The sequence below is a fragment of the Gopherus flavomarginatus genome, chromosome 18 (assembly GCF_025201925.1).
Source record: "Gopherus flavomarginatus isolate rGopFla2 chromosome 18, rGopFla2.mat.asm, whole genome shotgun sequence".
NCBI classification, from domain to species: Eukaryota; Metazoa; Chordata; order Testudines; family Testudinidae; genus Gopherus; species Gopherus flavomarginatus.
In genome coordinates, this window is record NC_066634.1 from 21,250,276 (window position 1) to 21,273,424 (window position 23,149).

Here is a 23,149-nt window from a genome sequence, read left to right on the forward strand (position 1 = left end):
GGGTAGAATGTTGGGCCCCGAATGTTCCATGGCAGTTGGAGGGAACAGTGGCACTGGGGGGTGGGAGGGGGCTGGGATGGAATGTTGGGCCCCAAAGTTTCCATGGCAGTTGGAGGGAACGCTGGCACTGGGGGTGGGAGGGGGCTGGGGTGGAATGCTGGGCCCTGAATGTTCCGTGGCAGTTGGAGGGAACAGTGGCACTGGGGGTGGGAGGGGGCTGGGGTGGAATGCTGGGCCCTGAATGTTCCATGGCAGTTGGAGGGAACGCTGGCACTGGGGGTGGGAGGGGGCTGAGGTGGAATGCTGGGCCCTGAATGTTCCGTGGCAGTTGGAGGGAACAGTGGCACTGGGGGTGGGAGGGGGCTGAGGTGGAATGCTGGGTCCCGAATGTTCCATGGCAGTTGGAGGGAACAGTGGCACTGGGGGTGGGAGGGGGCTGAGGTGGAATGCTGGGTCCCGAATGTTCCATGGCAGTTGGAGGGAACGCTGGCACTGGGGGTGGGAGGGGGCTGGGGTAGAATGTTGGGCCCCGAATGTTCCATGGCAGTTGGAGGGAACAGTGGCACTGGGGGGTGGGAGGGGGCTGGGATGGAATGTTGGGCCCCAAAGTTTCCATGGCAGTTGGAGGGAACGCTGGCACTGGGGGTGGGAGGGGGCTGGGGTGGAATGCTGGGCCCTGAATGTTCCATGGCAGTTGGAGGGAACAGTGGCACTGGGGGTGGGAGGGGGCTGGGGTGGAATGCTGGGCCCTGAATGTTCCGTTGGCAGTTGGAGGGAACAGTGGCACTGGGGGTGGGAGGGGGCTGGGGAGGAACGTTGGGCCCTGAATGTTCCATGGCAGTTGGAGGGAACAGTGGCACTGGGGGTGGGAGGGGGCTGGGGTGGAATGCTGGGCCCTGAATGTTCCATGGCAGTTGGAGGGAACAGTGGCACTGGGGGTGGGAGGGGGCTGGGGTGGAATGCTGGGCCCTGAATGTTCCATGGCAGTTGGAGGGAACGCTGGCACTGGGGGTGGGAGGGGGCTGGGGTGGAATGCTGGGCCCTGAATGTTCCATGGCAGTTGGAGGGAACGCTGGCACTGGGGGTGGGAGGGGGCTGGGGTGGAATGCTGGGCCCTGAATGTTCCGTGGCAGTTGGAGGGAACGCTGGCACTGGGGGTGGGAGGGGGCTGGGGTGGAACGCTGGGCCCTGAATGTTCCGTGGCAGTTGGAGGGAACAGTGGCACTGGGGGTGGGAGGGGGCTGGGGTGGAATGCTGGGCCCTGAATGTTCCATGGCAGTTGGAGGGAACGCTGGCAGTGGGGGTGGGAAGGAGCTGGGGTAGAATGCTGGGCCCTGAATGTTCCGTGGCAGTTGGAGGGAACAGTGGCACTGGGGGTGGGAGGGGGCTGGGATGGAATGTTGGGCCCTGAATGTTCCATGGCAGTTGGAGGGGAACGCTGGCACTGGGGTGGGAGGGGGCTGGGGTAGAATGCTGGGCCTGAATGTTCCATGGCAGTTGGAGGGAACAGTGGCACTGGGGGTGGGAGGGGGCTGGGGTGGAATGCTGGGCCCTGAATGTTCCGTGGCAGTTGAAGGGAACAGTGGCACTGGGGGTGGGAGGGGGCTGGGGAGGAACGTTGGGCCCTGAATGTTCCATGGCAGTTGGAGGGAACAGTGGCACTGGGGGTGGGAGGGGGCTGGGATGGAATGTTGGGCCCTGAATGTTCCATGGCAGTTGGAGGGAACGCTGGCACTGGGGGTGGGAGGGGGCTGGGGTGGAATGCTGGGCCCTGAATGTTCCGTGGCAGTTGGAGGGAACAGTGGCACTGGGGTGGGAGGGGGCTGGGGTGGAATGCTGGGCCCTGAATGTTCCGTGGCAGTTGGAGGGAACAGTGGCACTGGGGGTGGGAGGGGGCTGGGGTGGAATGCTGGGCCCTGAATGTTCCATGGCAGTTGGAGGGAACGCTGGCAGTGGGGGTGGGAAGGAGCTGGGGTAGAATGCTGGGCCCTGAATGTTCCGTGGCAGTTGGAGGGAACAGTGGCACTGGGGGTGGGAGGGGGCTGGGGTGGAATGCTGGGCCCTGAATGTTCCATGGCAGTTGGAGGGAACAGTGGCACTGGGGGTGGGAGGGGGCTGGGGTGGAATGCTGGGCCCTGAATGTTCCATGGCAGTTGGAGGGAACGCTGGCACTGGGGGTGGGAGGGGGCTGGGGTGGAATGCTGGGCCCTGAATGTTCCGTGGCAGTTGGAGGGAACAGTGGCACTGGGGGTGGGAGGGGGCTGGGGTGGAATGCTGGGCCCTGAATGTTCCATGGCAGTTGGAGGGAACAGTGGCACTGGGGGTGGGAGGGGGCTGGGGTGGAATGCTGGGCCCTGAATGTTCCATGGCAGTTGGAGGGAACAGTGGCACTGGGGGTGGGAGGGGGCTGGGGTGGAATGTTGGGCCCTGAATGTTCCATGGCAGTTGGAGGGAACGCTGGCACTGGGGGTGGGAGGGGGCTGGGGTGGAATGCTGGGCCCTGAATGTTCCATTGCAGTTGGAGGGAACGCTGGCACTGGGGGTGGGAGGGGGCTGGGGTGGAATGTTGGGCCCTGAATGTTCCATGGCAGTTGGAGGGAACGCTGGCACTGGGGGTGGGAGGGGGCTGGGGTGGAATGCTGGGCCCTGAATGTTCCATGGCAGTTGGAGGGAACAGATTTGAAAGTATCTTCTCCCCTTATTGGTCCTTTTGGTCAGGTGCCAGCCAGGTTATCTGAGCTTCTTAACCCTTTACAGGTAAAAGAAATTAACCTTTTACAGGGTAAAGAGGGATTTTATGCTACCCTTAGCTGTACGTTTATGACAGGCCCCCCTTACCCATCTGTCGCCCCACCACCAAAGCCATGGTCCTGCCTGGCCCCAGTTGAAGGGGGGGCACAGACAGGACTAAAGGGGGGGTAAAGTTAAAAGTTTGGTGGGGGACCACTGGCTTTCAGCAACCGCACTGTAAAAATTGTTCCAGTGCCACTGGCTCTTGGTGAAGCCTTTAGGAAGCCAAACTTTCTCGACCTCTGGAATTCCATTTCACAGCATAGCACGAGGATGAAAATGCAATTTGCAAAAAGCTTTCCATGAAACAGACCTAAAGAATCGCTCAGCATCACTGTCCAGGAGATACATCAATACCAAACTCACTCCAGCACTACATTACCAAGGGGCGCGGGGGAGAACTCAGCTTCAGGACTTCTTACGTAAGGCTGACACTACACCAATGGATACTGCAACAGGCCAGTGTTCCTGGGGCCAGCCAGCCCAGGCTGATTATCAGACCCTGATGAGAACAGACCATGTGATTATAAAAGCCAGCCAGCAGCACAGTTAGGGAGGAGGGCTGCAGAAGGAAGGATGTGGTCCTGGGACTAGTGCTGGACCAAAGAGATGGGTGTAGAATGAAAGGAGTCTGGGCCCCCGTAGCCTGGGTTAGCCAGGTAAGTAGCTTGTTTTGTGTTCCTTGGGAAGTCCTTTTATTGAAGAGACTTGAGCAGCAGCCTGCCAGATACCGCAGACATACTGTGCCCTTTGGGCTGGATAGACAGGCTGATTTCAATTAGTTTCACTCAGTAAGGGTATGTCTACACTGTGACATCCATGCCCTAGCATGCTTGGGCTAGCCCCCTGAATCCAGCGTTGCCCGAGGTATTCACGTAGCTGAAGTTGCATATCTTAGGTCGACTCCCCGCCTCTAAACCTAAGACTAAGAAAGAGATGTCTTTTAGCTCATGCAGTAGCAGCTCATGCATTGAGCTCCAGAGATCCCAGATGTGATCCCAGCTGATGACAACCGGCATCTATCAGCTTTACACAAGTAAAGCCTAAAACCAAGCTTCGCTTTGGGAACCTTAATGACTGTGTCTAGGTGCCAATGAGTGGCCTCCTCCCAGGTGCCCCCTTGTGGCCACTGCAAGTGGCCCCTCACTGCAGTTTCCTCTCCTAGTTTCTCAGTAAACTCAAAACAGACTTTGCAAATCCAATAACAGCATGTCTTAGGATCTGATTGAGTAACTTAAAATTCAGAATTAAACACAAAAATCTTCCCTCCAGCCTTAAGCTGGGCATAGGACTTTCTTGTTTTGGTAGGCTACTCCCAGCCCTTCCTAGTATGGCCAGCTCCCCTGGTCTCAGAGTCTTCCCTGTAGGAGTCTGTCTCCAGCCTTCTTGAGCTTTCCCACAGTGTCCTGCTGTTCTTATATGGGAATCACCCACTGGCTGCACATCTGTGCCTACTTAGTAAGTAGGGCTGGCCAGTCCCAGGCCTCAAGCCCTTATGGATATGTCTGCCCTGCAATTAGACACCCATGACTGACCCATGCCAGCTGACTTGGGCTCGGGCTAAGGGTCTGTTTAATTGCAGTGTCGATGTTCAGCCTCAGGCAGTGGCAATTAAACAGAGCCTTAGCCTGAGTCAGCTGGCACAGGCCAGCCATGGGTAGCTAAATGCAGTGCAGACATACCCTAAAAAGGCAAGCCAGCGTGTTACAGTAGGCATGGAAGGATTCCATTTTTTTAATTGGTAGATGTTGGTCAATGTCAGTTTCACTGTCCACACACAAACTCGTGAAAAAATATTTCCATAGATAATGACTGGCATTTACAGCTGGGCCACATAAGACAATGCTGCTTGAGAACTTACTTGAGTTTGATTGAAGGCTATTTACTTTGCCTAGTTTGACGTGATGTTGACAGTTTGTGGTTTAATAGGTACAACACTCTTAAAGCTCATCGTGTGTTGTCATTGCATGAGTATTTACTGACACCCCCACCCCATAATTTTCCTGCAACTGAAAATTTCAATCTGTAAAAATAAAATATATGCTTAAAAATAAACATGGATATTTGTGAGGAAGTGGCTTCTTTCCCTTTATGTTATACATGAACCTTAATGTTGTGCATGAATACTGTGTGTGCCTCAGTTTCCCTGTATATTTAGCCTAGGTGGTGGGGATAAGGATAAGAATTGAGACCCTCAGTGATAGGTGAGGCTCCTCCAACTGCCTGTATGTAGGCAAACCTGAGTACCAGGAGGGAAATTCAACCAGGTGACACTTTGTCCAGGAGGTAAGATAGAGAACTGAGATGGGGCAACAAGCATGGCTGCTGGAAGCGAGGCAGTCTTCTGTTTTGAGGCCCAAGGGGGAGGGTCAGGATCTCAAGGCTCTGGCGTTCCCTCCCCTCAAGATGGACTTTACTGAACGGTCCTGCTTTCTGTGTTAACAAGCTCTGTTCTACTCTTTGTTCCTGTTAACTAATAAACCTGTTTTATATGCTGGCTGAGAGTCATGGCTGACTGCGGAGTTGGGGTGCAGGATCCCCCTGGCTTCTCCCAGGGTTCCAGCCAAGGGGACCCTGCACCCCAACTCCGCAGTCAGCCATGAAGTGCATGGGGGTGCTGAATGCTCCGAGGCCAGACCCAGGAAGGCCTTAGCCGAAAAGACTTCATGGCACACTACACCAGAGTTCTGCCTAGCTTCATACAGAGCAATTCCAGAGCACCAGGCCTATGACTCCATGACAATATAATCCAGGGGTCGGCAACCTTTTGGAAGTGGAGTGCCGAGTCTTCATTTATTCACTCTAATTTAAGGTTTCGAGTGCCAGTCATACATTTTAACATTTTTAGAAGGTCTCTTTCCATAAGTCTATAATATATAACTAAATTATTGTTGTATGTAAAGTAAATAAAGTTTTTAAAATGTTTAAGAAGCTTCATTTAAAATTAAATTAAAATACAGAGCCTCCAGGACCAGTGGCCAGGACCCAGGCAGTGTGAGTACCACTGAAAATCAGCTTGTGTGCTGCCTTCGGCACACGTGCCATAAGTTGCCTACCTCTGATATAATCTATCAAAATTATAAAACGAAAAAAATCTGATTTCTGTCAAGCCTGATGCTCAGATGCTTTTGGGGTGGGGCCCTAAATTCCTAAAGCCTCCACAGGAAAGAGATTAGGGAAGGACCATTTGTTAACATACATTTATTAAACACAAAAATAGTCACTGGTTACCTTCCTGTGTAGACAGCCAGGCCCACTGTGGAACCAATTACCTCCCATCATCATGTTTTTGCAGGGTTGAGGGGTGTCACAGGTAATGTGGATGATTTTGCTACAAGAGCAGCCCAACCATGGTTAGAAGGCTTCTTAGCAAGAATTATCCCCACCAGTCAGCCCAAGAGGAGTTCTCCAGGGCAAGTTTAGCTGCTTGTGCTATGCATGGGGGGCAGGATTTTGGCCTGGAAGGGCTCTTATAGGCAGAAAAGAGACTCTGTATAAAAGCTTCTCCTGGCCAGAGTCATGAGTCCAAAATGCAGGGCCAGGACTCGTGGGTTCTATTCCCAGATCCAGCACTGGCTTGCTATGTAACCCTGGACCTGTCTCTACTCCTTGTTCCATGCCCCTCTTAAGTAAAGAGGGGATTAAAAACAGTTACCCATCTCTGATGTTGTGCATGAGGATTAACTGGTTAATACTGGCTTAGTGCTTTGCAGACAGAAGGCTGCATGGTCCTCTTCTGTCACTTCTGACTTATAATAGTGAGAGATTGGAATCCAGCCCAATAGATCTGTGGAAATACGAATCCACAGGCCTCACTCCTCATGCTCTGCTGTGAGGGATAGCATAGATGACATGAGAGAGCTCCCTGGATGGTGCCACCTTCACAGGGCAATCACTCTGGTTCCACTGTGCCTGGAGACACAGTGGAAGGGGCAAGTTTTGCTCTTAATGCTCCAGTACAGTTAGGAAAGTAACAGTGCACGTGTTATATGCACTAAAATATGCACTAAACCCATTTTGTAGATGAGGTAATGGAGACCCAGAAAGAAGGAACAATTGCTCAAAACCACAAGAAGCCGGGGGCAGCACTAGGAATAGATCCCAGAAATTCTGATTCCTAGTCTCCTGCTGTACTAACCAGACAAAACTACAGTGACATCCAGTGTCTAAAGATCCACTGTGTTGACATGAATGTGCCCCAAATCCCTCAGATACACTATAATGCCCCATTCACATCACTAACTGTTCCGTAGACAACTTATTGCTTTGTCCGTGACGTGTCGTTGATGGTGCAGAGAGGTACAGTGATGGGGAAAGTCCAGATCTTGCTTCCAGTTTTGTACAGCACTAAGATTTATCACTTCTCCCGAAGATCTTCCCTGGAGATGTTCAAAGACAGCCTGCTCCCTCTAGCCACATTCTCTCTTAAGCCACACATGTTCTTCTGAGCCTCCTGCCTGACATATAATGGGACCGAGGATGCAACAGACAGGGATGAACTCGTCTGGGGAAGGACTCCAAGGAAATATATGCTAAAGAGCGTCCATTCGCCAAGGCTCATGCTAAGGGCTTCTTTGATTTCATTGTTGTCACTGTAAACCAGGGCACGTCCATTTAGATTATGGTCCCTCAGCCTCTGTTTATACTGCTGGACATTTTCTTCCTTAAAGCCAACTGTGTCCATCTGCAAGAGAAGAGGAAGCTTCCATTAATGCCACACATATATTTGAAATGTTTCACAACACATTCTTAGGAAGATTCCGTGATGGCTCCAGAGAGGAACCTGTGTCAGTTCATTCAGATTCTAGCAACCAAGACGTGCCGGCAGGTTGCGGGACTATCAACAGTATCTGGAAAATCCCTCTGGTGTATGCTGGAATACTACTGGAGGTACCAGTGATTAAGTGGGTAGGACAAGTACAGAAGATCAGGCAACTAAGGGGAAAGGGATAGTGTGGTGTACTGAGGAGTGTGTTGGAATTGCAAGCTATCACTTTCAGAGTGAGGGGGTTTCCTAGGTCCTGCTTGCAGGCGAGAGGGCTTTTTAGGTTTGTATAATTTTTGGTGGTGCCCAGAGCGACCTGCTTCCAGTCTGCCCCGCCCCGCCGGCTCCTGGCATCACTCTGGGGTGGGGGTGGAAGCCAGAAGGAGGTGGGGTGGGGGCTTGGGGAAAGGGGTGGAATGGGGGTGGGGTGGGATAAGCCCAAACATTGTTGGAGCCGGGCCCATGTTCCTAAATATTGGTGGAGCACAAGCACCATGGGGCCCATATAACTCACCGCTGATGGGACCTTGGAGATCCAGCCAAGGGCTTTAGGGTCAGAGGAAAGAGCTCCAAGGATCAGAGTTGTTGTTCCAAGAAGAAATTTCCTGGGCCATTTCAAGCATGTAGCAAGGGTCAGGAACGGCTAGAGTTTCCTAAAAGTAGGGGGCGGGGGGACCACACCACTCCTTCGCCAGAGGCGCCACCTCTGTGCTGCCCCTTCTCCCCTTGCCCTCACACTGCCCATTCCCCTGAGGCCCCATCCCCACACCACCTCTTCCCCTGTCCTCCACTCGCTCCTCCCTGCCCCCTCCTCCTGCTGCTCACCCCTTACACAGGGAAAAAGTGCACAGTTCTTCCACATTTAAAAGTGATGGGGCTCTGGCCTCTTGGCCACCCCCTGTTGCAGCGCTTCTGCCAAGGGTTAAGCATAGTCATTATGAATTTTAAAAGTCCCCTGAAGTGTTGAGGGTATCCAGAACAGCATCTGCTATGTTCCTAACACTACAAAGAGAGTAATAGTCAATCCTAAACCCTGAGTCCAGCCCTGCGTCAGCAAAAGCTGAAACGAAAATGTTCTGCAGCACATTTATGGTTTGCTTTTGCAAATGCATCGGTTAGATGGGATAGTTTTTTCCCAGCCCCAGTGCCTATAGCCCTCATCTCCCTCTCAGCGTGAGCATGAGAGTCGCCTACCTCTCTGCAGACATCATCCACCGTCATACCCAGCAGCGTGCACGCGGTGAGCCTGTTGAACTTCTTGGTCTGTTTCAGGCTGTGACTGCCACGTTGCAGCTCCATCTGCCTTTTCAAGGACAGATCTAAGTTGACCGTATAGGGCAAGTAGAAGATGGCCTCCTTCACCCGAAACCTGCCGCACAGGAAGTTATGGAAGAGCTCAGGATCCCGGTCCAGTTCCAGAAGTTTTTCCATCTGGCCTTTAAGCATGTCCAGCTCTTCCATGTACTTCTCATAGACCTCCCATAGGAACATGTCGTGGGGGAATGGGCTTCCTTGGCAGCTGCCCAAGCTGCTCCTCTGCTCCTCATCCTCGATGCACTGCAAGACCCAGCTCAGACGGCATGGCCACTGGTTGGCAAGGAGCACCCAGTCCACCACTTTCTTTGGACATACCTCGTCCTTGGGGACGTTACTTGCCAGGAGCCTGATGGTGATGGTGATGGTGTTCACGATCCGCCGCATCTGCACCACGTTGTCTGTCATGTATTCCTTCAAGGAGTCATCCAGGAGGTAGTCAAAAGCTTCTTGAATGAGGTCTTTGGCTCTGATACCCTTCCCATAGCCACCGGGTCCTGGTTCCTGGGTTCTGAGGTTTCTGACTACGAGAGGTATCTGGTTGTCATCTGCACCTGGATTCTCTGCATTGTGGTTGGCAGAATTGCAGCAAGGGCCTGAGAGAAAGTTGGAGTTAGCTTCCATCTTGCGATCCTGCTGGAAGCCTACCTCCTCCTCCAGGTCTCTCTCTTGCTGCTTCCGGCGCTCGGTGATGTCCCTGATCAGTCTCAACTTGGTGTTACAGTCCATCCGAGGGACAGAGAAGGGCAGGGTGATTATGCGGTCTAAGAACTCATAGCCGTTGTTGGCCATGCCCTTCATGTACATGGAGCTTTCCACGCAGTCGACGATGATGCTCGGGTCGACAGCCAGGATGGAGATGAAAGGAGCATCATAGTCCGAGAGGAGGATGTTCATGGCATCCAGGACGCCGACCACTTTGTCAGGGCTGCACCTGTCCAAGTGGGTGATCTCTAGAACCACCTGCAGCTTCCGCCGCTGGAAGATTTCCATGAACTGAAGGAACCTGGTGATTGTCCTAACTTCGCTTTTAACGCTGCTCATGAAACCCAGCTGAGCGCTGAGATCTGTCCGATTCATCTGTCTCTCCAGCTGGGTCTTCTGGGTAACGATAACGTTTCGTACCACCATGATGGCAATCCGAATGGCAGCGGCCGCAGAGACGCCAACGGCCGTCGCTCCGATGCCCTCCACAACAGCTATTGCGTCTCCCGAGGCATCCCCAACAGGGATGCCAACCACTAGGAGGAGAATGCCCACCCCAATAGCTACCACGGTCACAAGGATCACAGCAGCCCACAGGGGGAGGCAAAGGTACTTCTTGCTAACCCATTCCTGATCCCCATGTCTCTGGATGATGCCACATTTCCTTCCTATGGCCCTGTAAAGGCTCACGGGTAGGAGACCAAAGTGGTTTTCGATGCCATCACACAGTGTGGTGATGAGGCCTGCCCACAGCTGGTCACTGCCTGCATACTCCCAGGCACTGAAATGGATGAAGACATGCTGGACGTTCTTTCTCTGCTTCTGCTGCTCCGTCAGGACCGGCTGATAGAAGATCATGAGAAACAGGATCTTGAGCAGATCCCGGCCAGAGCTCCCACGCTGCTTTTTCCCCGTCCGCTGAAGTTCCTGCTGGTCTTTCTTTGTTGATTCGCTAACCATGTACTCTGCAATAAGAGAGGAAGGTGTACGTTAGACACCTGGACCTTAAATCTTTCCCCCTCGAGTATCTTCCAGATTGACAATCCATCCCTCCTGGGGAGCATCCAAGAATGGGAGAAGGTTGTAATTCCCATCCCTTCCCCTCCTTATGTTCCCCAGGGCCATACTCACGCTGGATTTTCTGTAAAAGCAGGTTTTTGCAGTGTCCCCATGGTGCATAAAACCCAACAGTCACTGGTGTGGGTACACTATACAGGGCCTTTGCTAAGGCGAAGCAGTAGACGTCTTCTTTGGTCTGGAATTCTGCAACAGGGACAAGGGAAAACATGAAGATCAGCCTCATCGAAAGCATCAGTGGTGGATGCTTGATTACTCCTGTTCTTTTCCTTGTGAGCTTTTAATACTTGGCAAAGGTCCAAGACCCATCATGTTCCTGGCTTCTGCATTGAGATTCCCATCAAGAGAGCAACTTAGGGCATGTCTATGCTGGAGCTGGAGGTGGGATCTCCAGCTCTGGAGATAAAATAGCAGTCTCTAGCTGCCACATGTATGATCCCATCTGAAACCCTCCTAGATATGTTCTTGGGGCAGCTAGCCCACCTGCCTCCCATACTAATGTAGCTGTAGTGGGGGAAACTACACAGAAACCTGGAAATAAGGAGTAAATTTTTAACAGGGAGAGTAGTTTGCCACTGGAACAATTGACCAAGGTTGATGGTGGATTCTCAATCCATGGACAATTTTTAAATCAAGACTGGATGTTTGTCTAAAAGATCTGCTCTGGGAATTGTGTTGGGGCCATTCTCCAGCTTGTGCTATGCAGGAGGTCAGACTAGAAGATCACAATGGTCCCTTCTGGCCTGGGAATCTATGAAACCCCTGGTGTGTGTGGGATATGAGGGACAATGGTATGGAGGAGAGGGACATGGGAAACACAGAGCCCTTGGGATTGGGGGATTGATGGGGGAGTTTCAGGAAGTCCTGAAATAGTGGGGGATGGGAGGATGTCACTCAGAGGGGAAATGGAGGGATATGCAAAGAGACCCTAGTGTGGCCACCAGAAGCAACAAAGTAATTATTTTATTAATAAACTTGCACCCTGCTATGTCGGGAAGAAAGCAACCTAACTCCAATGGGATTTATGCAAATAGTGGAAAGAGACCTAATGAGAAAATAACACATTCATGGAAGCACCTGTTGCAGAACACCAGGCATCCTGAAGGCACCATTTTCCTATTGAAGTTTTAGGGGGAGATTAGCGCCCATCTCTGCCTTGGAAAATTTCCTCAGAGGCAATCCTTAGATGCAATTTGGCTGTTGCATGTTGTTTTCTTGTGGGACAGCAGGTGGTGCTGTTGCCTGCCCATGCTGCACGGCCATTAGATAATAGCTAGTGTTTTCAGGTTGAGCTGTAGTTGCTAAACTGTAGCTAAGGACGCAGCTGGTTAAATGATGAATTGACTGGACTATGAACCAGAGGCTATGAACCAAAGTCAGGCCATGTAGTACAACAGATGCTTACAAGTTCTCTGTCCAGTACATGAACTTGGCAAAGTTGTTGCTTGTGCACTAGGCTCTGGATATTTACGTATATAGCAGCAAATACAGATACATCCCAATCTAGTACAAGATATGATGCTTTGACAAAATGACGAAAAGAATTTTTTTGTTCAAGATATTAGGAACAAGGGGAGGTAACACACACCATAAAACACATAAGGTGGTACACAAGTTGTTTGTTTCAGGCTATAAATATCGGGGTACCTGGCCTTAACCCTCTGTGTTGTCTAGGGGGTAGCAGAAACTTCCACTGCTGATTGAGCCGCTCCTTGCCACGGAGCACTCATGGGTTAGTGTACATTTAACCACAGAGCCAGGGCGCTAGGACTGTGCCTTCGGACCAATAACCTGGCCGAGGGCCTTTGTCACCAGACCCATGCCTGTGGTCTTTCTTTATGAGTAACATCGAGGTCTGCTGAATTAGCAGGCTGCGTTTTCTGCTATTAGTACTGTCATAAACAGATAACTAAGGGTTAATGTTCTTTTACCTGTAAAGGGGTAACACCAGTAACCTGAAACACCTGACCAGAGGACCAATCAGGAAACAAGACTTTTTCAAATTTGGGTGGAGTGAAGTTTGGGTGTGAGTTCTTTGTCCTTTGTCTAGTGTCTGTACCCTCTCGGCTATGAGAGTGATTTTTCTATCTCCAGCTTTCTAATCTTCTGTTTCCAAGTTGTAAGTACAAAGATAGTAAGACAATAAGGTTTATATTGTTTTCTTTTGTATTTACATGTGTATAGTTGCTGGAATGTGTTAAATTGTATTCTTTTTGGATAAGGCTGTTTATTCATTTTTTTTCTTTTAAGCAAATGACCCTGTATTTGTCACCTTAATACAGAGAGACCATTTTTATGTCCTTTTCTTTCTTTTTTATATAAAGCCTTCTTTTTAAGACTTGTCGGAGTTTTTTCTTTAGTGGGGACTCCAGGGAATTGAGTCTGCAGCTCACCAGGGAATTGGTGGGAGGAAGAAGTTGGGGGCGAAATCTCTTTGTGTTAGATTTACTAACCTGACTTTGCATACCCTCTGGGTGAGGGGGGAAGTACTTGTGATTCCAGGACTGGAAACAGGGAGGGTGGAGTCCCTCTGTTTAGATTCACGGAGCTTGCTTCTGTATATCTCTCCAGGAACCCAGGGAGGGAACACCGGGAGGGGGGAAGGGAAATGGTTTATTCCCCTTTGTTGTGAGACTCAAGGAATCTGAGTCTGGGGGTCCCCCAGGGAACGTTTTGGGGAGACCACAGTGCACCAGGCACTGTATAGATTCCTGGCTGGTGGCAGCTTTACCAGGTCCAAGCTGGTAACTAAGCTTGGAGGTTTTCATGCTAACACCCATATTTTGTACGCTAAGGTCCACATCTGGGAAAAATGTTATGACAAGTACTGATAACACCAGCGCTCCAAGGACAGAAGCACTGAGCAACATTACTGAGGCAACGACATTTCAGCTTACAGCACTTAACAACACTAGGAGCCCATAAGTGTACCTTTCCACGTTGCTTCAGCTAGTATTAAGCCAAGCGGAGTTAGCAAAGCACCCAGCACTCTTGCTCACCGCTCTGTTATGCAGAGGGATAGACAGAGAAAAGAAAGGCTCAGATGTTCCTTTGCCCTGGCCTGAAAAGGTCCCAGGTCTAGCTTGTGCCACTTCCCACGCTACTGTGGGCCATACTTACAGGGTGGGGGACTCTCTCCTGGGAGGCAGTGATGCTGAAAAAGATTTAGGAGTCGTGGTGAATAATCAGCTGAACATGAGCTCTCAGGGCAGCACTGTGGCTAAATGTGATCCTGGGATGTATAAACAGGAGAGTCATGAACAGGAGTAAAGACGTCGTTTTATCTCTATATTTGGCACTGGTGCGACCGCTGCTGGACTCCTGTGTCCAGTTCTGGTGCCCACAATTCAAGAAGGATGTTGATAAATTGGAGAGGGCTCAGAGAAGTGCCACGAGAATGTAGGCTTAGGCCTTAAAAGGTTAGAAAACCTGGCCAATAGATCGAGCTCCTTGAGTCTCTCACTATTTAGCTTAACAAAGAGAAGAGGAAGGGGTGACTTGATTCCAGTCTATCAGTACCTTCATGGTGAACAAACATTTCATAATAGGCTCTTCAGTCTAACAGACAAAGGTCTAACATGATCCAATGACTGGAGGTTGAGTCTAGACAAATTCAGACTGAAAAAAAGACATAAATTTTTAATGGTAAGAGTAATTAACCATTGCAACAATTTAGTAAGGGTCATGGTAGATTCTCCATCACTGACAACTTTTAAATCAGCATTAGATGTTTTTCTAGAAGATCTGCTCTAGGAACTATTTGGGGGCAGGTCTCTGGCCCTGTGTTACGCAGGTGGCCAGACTAGATGATCAGAGTGGTCCCTTCTGGCCTTGGAATCTGTGCTGCGACTTCCCTGCTGTAATTACACTAGCTTTGATATAGGGCAGCTGCGTCTAAACAGGCTGCAATCACACCTCCCCACTGCAATGTAGACAGACCCTGAGAGGCAGCTGAGCTTCATGAGATGTCTTGGAAACCAATAGTTTTCAGAGTATCTTAAAACATGACCATCTACCCAGTGAAAACTGGCTTAAGGAGGTTTAAAACAAACATAAGAAAGTATGTCTTCACCCAACCCACCGTCAACCTGTGGAACTCATTGCCTGGGGACATTGTGAAGGCCAAAAGTGTAACTGGGGTCAAAAAGAATGAGATAAGTTCCTGGAGAACAGGTCCATCAATGGCTATTAGCCAAGATGGTCAGGGACATAACTCCATGCTCTGAGTGTCCCAAAGCCTCCAACTCCCAGAAGCTGGGCCTGGACAACAGGGGATGGATCACTTGATAATTACCCTGGTCTGGTTATTCCCTCTGAAGCATCTGGCGTCAGCCACTGTTGGAAGACAGGATACTGAGCTAGATGAACCATTGATCTGACCCTGTATGGCCATTCTGATGTTCTTAATCTGCCTCCCATGAGGTCTTATGCTGGTCTCTAACAGATTAGTTTAAAACCTTGAAACAGGAGATTTAATATCCTTTCTAACATTTGTGGCAGTATTGGATGTGGCCTAGTGAACAGAGCACTGAGCTTGGTCTCAGGAAAGCTAGGTTATATTCCTGTCTCTCCCACAGGGTGACCGTTGGTGAGTCTACCTCAGTTTCCCCATCTGTAAAATGGGAATAGAGATACAGATTCTCCTTTTTAAAGTACTTTGAGATCTACAAATAATAGCTATGGCAGTGGCTCTCAAAATTTTTTACTGGTGACCCCTTTCACACAGCAAGCCTCTGAGTGCGACCCCCCCCCCCATAAATTAAAAACACTTTTTTTATATATTTAACACCATTATAAATGCTGGAGGCAAAGCGGGGTTTTGGGTGGAGGTTGACAATTCGTGACCCCCCATGTAATAACCTCACAACCCCCTGAGGGGTCCCAACCCCCAATTTGAGAACCCCTGAGCTAGGAATTATTATTAACTATTCTGACTCTGGCTAGCCAGATAAATCATCCAGTTCCTCTTTAAATTGCATTCAGCTCTTGATCTCAGCCACAAAAGTCAGATGCCTGGGAAAGTGACATGGGGAATAAAAGCCGCTATTTGTGGTCATCCTCCTGGCAGAAATCCCACTGAATGGGAGCCGTCTACACACATTACCAGGAGCCCAGGAATAACAAGTGTCTAAAACTGCAGCTGCCGAGCTGTTTAGCCACCTCCTTCAGGCCAGGCACCCAATGATACTCCCAGCTTTTCAGGGCATCTTTGGGCATGTATTTAAATAAAGGCAACACCACATGCTCAGCCCTTCTTTATCCATCCTTTTCTCTCCATTTGCACGCAACCTTCCTATGGCCAAAGGTTCCCCCTTTCCTTCCCTCCTTGGTTAAACAAGCCAGTTAAACAGCAAGAGGTCAGGGAGTGATAAGCACCAGCAGGCAGAGTCACTCGGCTTCAGGGTTACAGGGCCAGCGTAACTCTGCTTTCAAAACTGTGCCAACCACAACCGCGCCTAACGGAGGGGCTGGAACAAGAAACTGGGCCCTATTCCTGCAGGTTATTGGGGCTCCCCCCCAGGCAGATGGTTGCTCCCAGCTGCTGCTCTCCCAGGACAAAATCCGGTCTCTCCCTTCCCCAAGGCAGGCAAGCAGCCTTCACCCACTTGCTGCCCCGTAGCCTGTTGCTCTGCCTCAATCCAGAGTCTCCTGCTGTCTGACGGCAAGGCCCATAATAACCCAATGATGCAGTCCCTGACATCTGAAGGCAGATCAGTAACCCTCTATAGATGGCTCTCTCCGTGCCTTGCTTCCTTGCTGAAATCACCCATTTCTACAGATGCTAACCTTTGCTTTAAATATTGAATGGGGGAGGCAACATAGTGACAGGTGGTGTGGAAAAGCTGAAGTACTCAATGCTTTTTTTGCCTCGGTCTTCACAGGCAAGGTCAGTTCCCAGATTGATGCACTGGGCAACACAGCACGGGGGAGAGGTGAGCAGCCGTCAGTGGTGAAAGAACAGGTTAAGGACCATTTAGAAAAGCTGGACATGCACAAGTCCATGGGGCCAGATCTAATGCATCCAAGGGTGCTGAGGGAGTTGGCTGATGTGGTTGCAGATGCATTGGCCATTATCTTTGAAAATTCATGGCAGTCGGGGGAATTCCCAGATGATTGGAAAAAGGCAAATACAGTTCCCATATTTTAAAAAGGGAAGAAAGAGAACCTGGGGAACGACAGACTAGTCAGCCTCACTTCAGTCCCCAGCAAAATCATGGGGCAGGTCCTCAAGGAATCCATTTTGAAGCACTTAAAGGAGAGGAAGGTGATCAAGAACAGTCAACATGGATTCAACAAGGGCAAGTCATGCCTGACCAACCTGATTGCCTTCTATGATGAGATAACTGGCTCTGTGGCTATTAGGATGACCAGACAGCAAGTGTGAAAAATTGGGACAGTGGGTGGGGGGTAATAGGAGCCTATATAAGAAAAAGACCCAAAAACGGGACTGTCCCTATAAAATTGGGACCTCTGGTCACCCTAGTGGATATGGGGAAAGCAGTGGATGTGATATCTTGACTTTAGCAAAGCTTTTGATACCGTCTCCCACAGCATACTTTTTTAACTTGCTGGCAAGAATAGACTGGATGAATGGACTATAAGATGGATAGAAAACTGGCTAGATTGTCGGGCTCAACGGGTAGTGATCAACGACTCCATCTCTAGTTGACAGCCAGTATCAAGGGGAGTGCCCCGGGGTCAGTCCTGGGGCCTGTTTTGTTCAACACCTTTATTAATGATCTGGATGATGGGATGGATTGCACCCTCAGCAAGTCTGCAGATGACACTAAACTAGGGGGAGACGTAAATTAGCTGGAGGGCAGGGATAGGGTCCAGAGTGACCCAGACAAATTGGAAGATTGGGCCAAATGAAATCTGATGAGGTTCAACAAGGACAAGGGCAGAGTTCTGCATTTAAGACGGAAGAATCCTGCTCAGGGGATTACAGTGGATGAGAAGCTGGATATGGGTCAGCAGTGTGCCCTTGTTGCCAAGAAGGCCAATGGCATATTGGGCTACATTAGCAAGAGCACTGCCAGCAGATCGAGGGATGGGATCATTCCCCTCTATTCGACATTGGTGAGGCCACACCTGAGTATTGCGTCCAGTTTTGGACCCCCACTACAGAAGGATGTGGACAAATTGGACAGAGTCCAGCGGAGGACAACGAAAATGACCAGGAGGCTGGGACACATGACTTATGTGGAGAAGCTGAGGCAACTGGGGTTATTTAGTCTGCAGAAGGAAAGAGTGAGGGGGGATTTGATAGCAGCCTTCAGCTACCTGAAGGGGCGTTCCAAAGAGGATGGATCTAGGCTGTTCTCAGTGGTGGCAGATGATACAACAAGGAGCAATGGTCTCAAGTTGCCGTGGGGAAGGTCTAGGTTGGATATTAGGAAACACTATTTCACTAGGAGGGTGGTGAGGCACTGGAATGGGTTCCCTAGGGAGGTGGTGGAATCGCCTTCCTTAGCGGTTTTTAAGGTCAGGCTTGACAAAGCCCTGGCTGGGATGATTTAGTTGGTATTGGTCCTGCTTTGAGCAGGGGATAGGACTAGATACCTCCTGAGGTCTCTTCCAACCCTGATATTCTATGATTCTAATATATATATTTATCCATATTAAAATGTCCAGATCTCATGACTAAAAAGGAGACTTCCCAGTCAGGCCCTATGCAGTGCTGTCTGTCTGTGACAAGTAGCTCAAGAGGAGCCAGCAGACCCTCATTTGTTGTGGTGCTGTTAACTCTGGAGTCTAATGATTATGTTATTGTTAACCGCGCTGCCCGTGATTACTTGTATTATTTGTAGCATCTTAAGGTAGCCAATGAAGGATTGGCGGCCTCACTGTGTGGGGTGCTTACATACTCATAACAAAAAGACGGCCCCAGTCCCAAAAAGCTTAGTGTCTAGGTGGCACACGAGCCGATTTCTGATGGCACGTGGGGTGGGCTGAGCCGCTCAGCCCGCCGTCGCTCTGGCATTCCCGCTGCTGGCCCCTTGCCAGCTGAGGTCTCACCTCTGGTCCCACTCAGCACCCGCTGCTGGCCTGGGTGAAGGAACCCCAGGCTGGCAGAGGGCTGAGACCCAGGCTGGCTGGAGCCGACAGCTGAAACCCCAGAGCTGGAGCCGGTGGAAACGCTCAGCCCACCGCCGAAACCCCAGAGCTGGGCAGGCTGACCCACTCAGCCCGCTGCCACTCTGGGGTTCTGGCTGCTGGCCCCTTGCCAGCCGGGGTCCCTGCCACAGCCCCACTCACCTTGCTTCCGGTTGGAGTTCTAGCGCAGGCCCCCTGCTAGACGGCCCTGCTCAGCCCTACCAGCCGCCAGCTCCACTCACCTCAGCTGCTGATCTGGGGTTCCATCTGGTTAACAACTGATCACTCAGAAGCTTGTGTGCAGCTTAAAGTATCCAAATACGTGCCACCGGACATTGGAAAACTCCGCAAGGAAAAGCAAGGGCAAGGATCACGCTAAACTAATAAGAGCTGCATTTTAATTTAATTTTAAATAAAGCTTCTTAAACATTTTGAAAACCTTGTTTACTTTACATATAACAGTAGTTTGGTTATATATTATAGACTTATAGAGAAACTGTCTAAAAAACGTTAAAATGTATTACCGGCACGCAAAGCCTTAAATTAGAGTGTATACATGAAGACTTGGCACACCACTGCTGAATGGTTGCCGATCCCTGGTCTAGGTAAATAACTATCCCACCACCAACCATATCAGGAGAAATAGCCGGATACTCTGGGATCCAGGGCAGGACTGGAAATGTTGGCAGGTCTCAAGTCCTGTCACTTCCCCACCTCAGATCACAATGAGTCACGGTGGCTTCTAGCCATTCTCAGTTCAATGCAGCTGCCTCCCTGATAACCAGCTGTGGGCTGGCTACTAGATATCAGGTCATATAGACCTGGCTTCTGCAGCCCAACCCTCCATGCCTAATGTGGCGCTGAGAACCAAGGACTCTGTCCATAACTAGCCAGCTGATTACCTTGGGCATGGGAGACCATCACACTGGTAATTCCTGGGGCATTCAAGGGCTGAAGAGGCTTGACTAGATCAGCCAGCTAGGGAGAAAAAAAAACAAACAGAATGCAGAGGAATTACCAAGACATCCAAAGATCAGCAAGATGCCTTTATAGGCCGTTCTGCTGTGAAGCGTCTCCAAGACAAAACAGGTGAAGTTGACCTGAGTTATTCCAGCAGCACCAGCTAGGATGGGCTGTGAGAGCAGAGACAGCCAGTGTATCTGAAGCCTAGCAGGTATCAGATCTTAAGAAGGACAAAATGTTTCAAAACCTGGCTCCACCAGCTCATAGAATCATAGCAAAGTAGGACTGGAAGGAACCTTGAGAGGTCATCTAGTCCATGCCCTGCACCGAGGCAGGACCAAGTATTATCTGGACCATCCTTGACAAGTGTTTGTCAAACCTGCTCTTAAAAACCTCCAGTGACAAAGATTCTACAACCTCCCTAGATAATTAGTTCCAGTGCTTAATCACCCTGACAGTTAGGAAGCTTTTCATAATGTCCAACCTAACTCAGAACAGCTCTGCCTCCACAATCTCAGGGCTGTCCTCAAAGCTGAGCTATTCCCGGCCTTTGTCACCCCTTCTCTGCTGCCCACCTCCATCACAGCTTCACCAGCCCGTGAGCTGCTCATAACTCAGAATTTCCACTCCATTTCCTTTCATCCCAAATTGCAAGAAAAAGATGAAATTGTGAGATTTCCTGCAGAACGAAATTTGCAAAAAATGGTTTTGGAACAACTTGATCAAAGCGGTTCACTTGGAATATCACATTTCATAACGCTCCATATATATGTTGAAACAAAACGCTTCAATTTCTTATCATGTACAAGCCCAAAGGGCTTTCAAAGTCAAACCAAAGCGCGTTGATTATTTTTCATTTCAAATAGAATATATTCTGTAATATTTAATAATGTTTCCTATAGGGTATATGTTGAGATGAAGCCCTTCAGCTTACATATGTGCCCAAAGTGCTTAATTTCTACTTGTAATATAATATTTAAAAGAAGTCAGAACAGCGCTTTTAAAAATTTTGAAAAAAATATCACATTGAATAAAATATTTACCATTGAATAATGGTTCATATATGATATGGGTTGAAATAAAGCACTTTGATTTATAGTATAATTTATAAGCCCAAAGTGCTTCATCTCAATGTATTATAATAATGCTGAAATGATCAAAGCGCTTTCATAACTTTGCATCAAAATTAGATGAAACTAACATGAGTCCCAAAAACATCTTGACTGGTGGAATCTGCATCGAGCTGACCAGCCACTAATAAAATCGCCTGCATTTTCAACTCGTCTTGCTTGAGCTATTGTGCATCCCGTCCCAGTGGCTATCCTGAGTCCCCGCTGCCACTCTCTGACTACATCAGCTCCAATCCAGACACACCTCCCCAGCTCCCAATTGCCTTCAGGATCCAGTCGGGAATGTTCCATGGAATTGCTCCAGCCAGCCGAACTCAGCGTCCTCACCAGCATCTCCTACTGTCTGGAACAGCTTCCTTGGGTCTCATCAACTCTTCATTTCATTTCAATCCCCAGCTGCAGACACCACAAAACCTCCTTTGCATCTTAATTTCTCTGGCTCTTGGCTATTCACTGCCTCATGCACGCTATGAATCAACATTTATCAAGCACTAGCAGTTTGTTCAGGCTTTTACACAGCCCATGTCCCTACACGCTTATGGTCTAAACAAACTCATGCGAGTCTCAAAGCACTTGCCCCAGGCAGTTAAATCTCTCTTGCCTGCCTTTTACAGACAGGGAACGGGAGACCTGAAAAGACTTCACCAAGGTCACACAGTGGGCGAGTGCAGAATTGGGAACTGAGGAGACCTGACATGCAACCCTGTGCCTTATTCATCAGGTCACAGGAGACTAGAGCCAGGAGTTCTTATATCCAACCTCATATTTGATCCACTAGTCCATACTGCTGGCCTCTAAGATAGCCACAGAGCTTGGAAACAGATGATCTAGAGGTTGGGGCTAGCCTGTGTAGAAGAAGCTATAAAGCTTATGGCATGTTAATGACCCCCTCCTCTCCCCAAACATACACAAAATCTCTCTCAGATCAGGACACAGAACCCATGAGAAATACCCCAGAGCAGAGCTGAAAACACCACTCACCTGTAGCACAGCCTTCAAGGAAGGGCAAAGCAACAGCTGAGCTCAAAGACTCCAGCCCAGCTTGGCACCTACTCTCTGAACTTTGTCCCCTTCCTTCCGAGATAGCAGAACAGAGGCTGCCCGGGTCCTTTTATGCTCACGACCAGGTTTCGAGCAGCGCACTCAGATCTCCAGAGCTGTCTGTGCTTAGAGCCTGGAAGAGCCCCGGCAGACTGCGGCAGGCGGGGGTATAGGTCATCCCTCCCATCCAGAATCCCACCCCTCAAAACATTTGGATTTGCTTCCTACACCATCCCCATCTCTCCGTTAGAGCCTTGTTTCTCAGCCAGCAGTTCCAATGCATTGCCAGGACAGGCTGATCCAGACCGCGGGGACAAACCCGCCTCGGTTACCATGGGCTTAGTCTACATTGCAAAGTTTTGCCAGCATAGCTTTGTTGGCTAGGGAGTGTGAAAAACCCCCACACATCCAGCTGACATAGCGATGCTGGCAAAACCTCCAGGGTAGCGGCAACTCTGCAGACAGAGGAAAGCTTCTGTTGGCTCAGCTCGTGTAGTCCGTTATGCTGGCAGAGCACCTTCTGGCAGCAGTCTCCAGTAGGGGGTGCTGCCGGCAGAGTTATATCGGCCAAGGCCCTGTAGTGTAGACGAGCCCATAGCTAGACCCCAGGTCTCAGCGCAGAATGATTCTGCTCTCTTCTAGTCCTCAGGGTTTTGACCAGTCTAGCGTAAACATCGCAAGCAATGGCATTCCCTCTCCTTTCCCTTGGGAAGACCATTCCACTGCTACAGCTATGGAACCTCTACAACAGGCCCCAGCCATGGGGCATTGGGAAGATCCTTTCCCTAGAGGCAGGTTTAGTAGAGGCTCCTTGCACCTTCTTCTGAAGCTGTCAGAGAGAGGCTGCTAGACTGGCCATAGGAATTGTTCTAGCACATTGACCCAATGGTTCCCTTACATCTGTTCCCAGAAGTACATTTAAATAATGACCCTCCAATGTTGTGAGCTAGTGATCAAGGCTCACAAATCTTTAGCAGGCTTCAGTGGTAGCCGTGTTAGTCTGTATCAGCAAAAAAAACCCAAGGAGTCCCTGTGGCACCTTAGAGACTCACAAATTTATTTGGGCATAAGCTTTCGTGGGCTAGAACCCACTTCATCAGATGGATGAAGTAAAAGATGCAGGAGCAGGGACAGCTACATGAAAGGGTGGGGGTTGCTTTACCAAGTGTTAAGTCAGTCTAACAAGATAAATCAATTAACAGCAGGGTACCAAGGGAGGAGAAATAACTTTTGAAGTGGCAAGAGAGTGGCCCATTACAGACAGTTG

The 23,149-nt window shown here is 49.8% G+C and overlaps 1 protein-coding gene across 1 annotated transcript; it reads right to left on the reverse strand.

Moving 5' to 3' along the window:
- Nucleotides 1-5,975: 5,975 nt before the first annotated feature.
- LOC127037035 (NTPase KAP family P-loop domain-containing protein 1-like) lies at nt 5,976-20,418 on the reverse strand. Its single transcript, XM_050928450.1, has 4 exons — nt 19,651-20,418; nt 10,706-10,837; nt 8,750-10,539; nt 5,976-7,474 (listed from the first exon to the last, which is right to left on the reverse strand). Exons 1-4 carry the CDS (start codon nt 19,667-19,669, stop codon nt 7,148-7,150), a joined length of 2,268 nt encoding a protein of 755 aa, XP_050784407.1. The 5' UTR covers nt 19,670-20,418; the 3' UTR covers nt 5,976-7,147.
- Between the last annotated feature and the right edge of the window lie 2,731 nt (nt 20,419-23,149).